The sequence below is a fragment of the Oncorhynchus gorbuscha genome, unplaced genomic scaffold (assembly GCF_021184085.1).
Source record: "Oncorhynchus gorbuscha isolate QuinsamMale2020 ecotype Even-year unplaced genomic scaffold, OgorEven_v1.0 Un_scaffold_17263, whole genome shotgun sequence".
In the NCBI taxonomy this organism is placed as follows: Eukaryota; Metazoa; Chordata; class Actinopteri; order Salmoniformes; family Salmonidae; genus Oncorhynchus; species Oncorhynchus gorbuscha.
Window position 1 is genome coordinate 3210 of NW_025758890.1, and position 1687 is coordinate 4896.

General features: G+C 41.1%; 1 protein-coding gene across 1 annotated transcript; it reads right to left on the bottom strand.

Annotated features, from left to right (window-relative positions):
• Positions 1 to 372: 372 nt before the first annotated feature.
• LOC124030871 (caveolin-2-like) lies at positions 373 to 1668 on the bottom strand. The gene has a single exon (XM_046342019.1). The coding sequence runs from the start codon at positions 961 to 963 to the stop codon at positions 754 to 756; it is 210 nt and encodes a 69-aa protein (XP_046197975.1). The 5' UTR covers positions 964 to 1668; the 3' UTR covers positions 373 to 753.
• Positions 1669 to 1687: the final 19 nt, after the last annotated feature.

The following is a 1687-nucleotide window of genomic DNA, read 5'->3' on the forward strand; positions in this document are numbered from 1 at the left end:
CAGCAGCAGCAAAATAAGGCTGCAGAAGTATAAGCTGCATCTCAGCATCTAGGATCAGTGTACACTCTCTTACAGAAAACAAATTCATTCATTCAAATCCCATCTGAATCCTCTGCTGTATATCCACAACACATAAAAAGCAGAAACTACACAGACGTTACATGTCTGATGCCAGGAATGGTGTGATGCCTAACTGGCCAATATACTGTTTGGCCGTGATCTGATCCTTTATGATTAAAACAGTTATTTTTAGCATCACAATAATGGAATGATAATCATTTATTTTGGTCACAACTGAACAATTGTCCTTTTGGCAGAATACATCAAAATAGCTTAGAAATGCCACACAACCACTTCTATGAATATTGGACATTACGACTTATCATGAGAATCTTGAAATTCCCAAATGACATAAATGATCATGTTGGATCATCTTATTACTCAGATGGTGCTGTGGCGTTGTCAAAGGGAAGTTGACCCCAATCACCCTTTATGAGCGCTCGTAACTTATCAGTTGCACTTATATGCTCTACCACAATTCCACCACACGGTGTGTCGATGTTGACTTTATAAACAGCTTATTTATTTCAACGCAAACATAGGTCAATGACATCTTCACTTTTTTAAGTTTACCTCAAATTATTTACTTGTTTTTCCACTTAGACATAGGTAAAAAAAAAAGAAAAAAGAAAAAAAAGAAGTGAAGATGTCCTTTAACTTCTTAACCCCCATAACAGGGAAGGAAAGACTCTATCAGATGTCCATGGCCTTGACGTGGACAGAGGACAGACACCTGCCCATACTGTGGAAGAGGGGGGTGACAAAAATGTCTGTAAGGCTGCTCCAGACCACCTGGACAGAGGGCAGGGCCATCAGACAGCTCCGCACCACCGGCATCAACACCCTGGAAGGAGGAGGACCACAAAAAAAGGTTTCACTTTGCATTGCGCGCACACACAGCATTCTTCAAATGCACAGAATGTGTAGGCATAAGTATTACCTGCATACATATTACATTACGGGGAACATTTAGCCTTGTGCTGGGGTGTAATATCAGTTGCATGAGGTGTTCCTAACAAGTTCCGTTTGCTGCAGAGTCCAGAGTACCTTGCAACATGAATTCTAACACAGCCTTCTTGATCCTCTTACTTTGTCCATTTTGGATGTGCATAAACAGTTAATGCAGACTTTATGAATGCTTGGAGCCTGCAGTACGTATTAAGGGCAGAAGGAAGCATAGCGTTTAGAGCTATTGGACCAGTAACCGAAAGGTCACGGTTTTGAATACCCTTCGACAGCAAGGTGAAAAATGTGTCTGTGTGTTCTTGTGCAAGGCACTTAACCCTAATTTGCTCCAGAGGTGCCATACTACTATTGCTGACCAATGTAAAACAACACATTTCACTGCACCTATCTAGTGATTGTTGTATTTCTATTTGACTGTATACGGCTACATAATGCGTTTTTATTATAGTGCCTTCTTTAGTGCCACTACATCTTGTGACACTATCTATCAGACACATCCCAGCCACAGGGTCAACTCTACTGATCTCTGCTATGTCACCAAAGCCATATTTCAATTGCTCATCCTCCATAAAAGCTGTGACAGACAGTGCAGACGGACTCTTCCTCATCACAAATGGCACCCTATTCCTGATATAAAGCCCTACTTTTCAAATCAAATCCC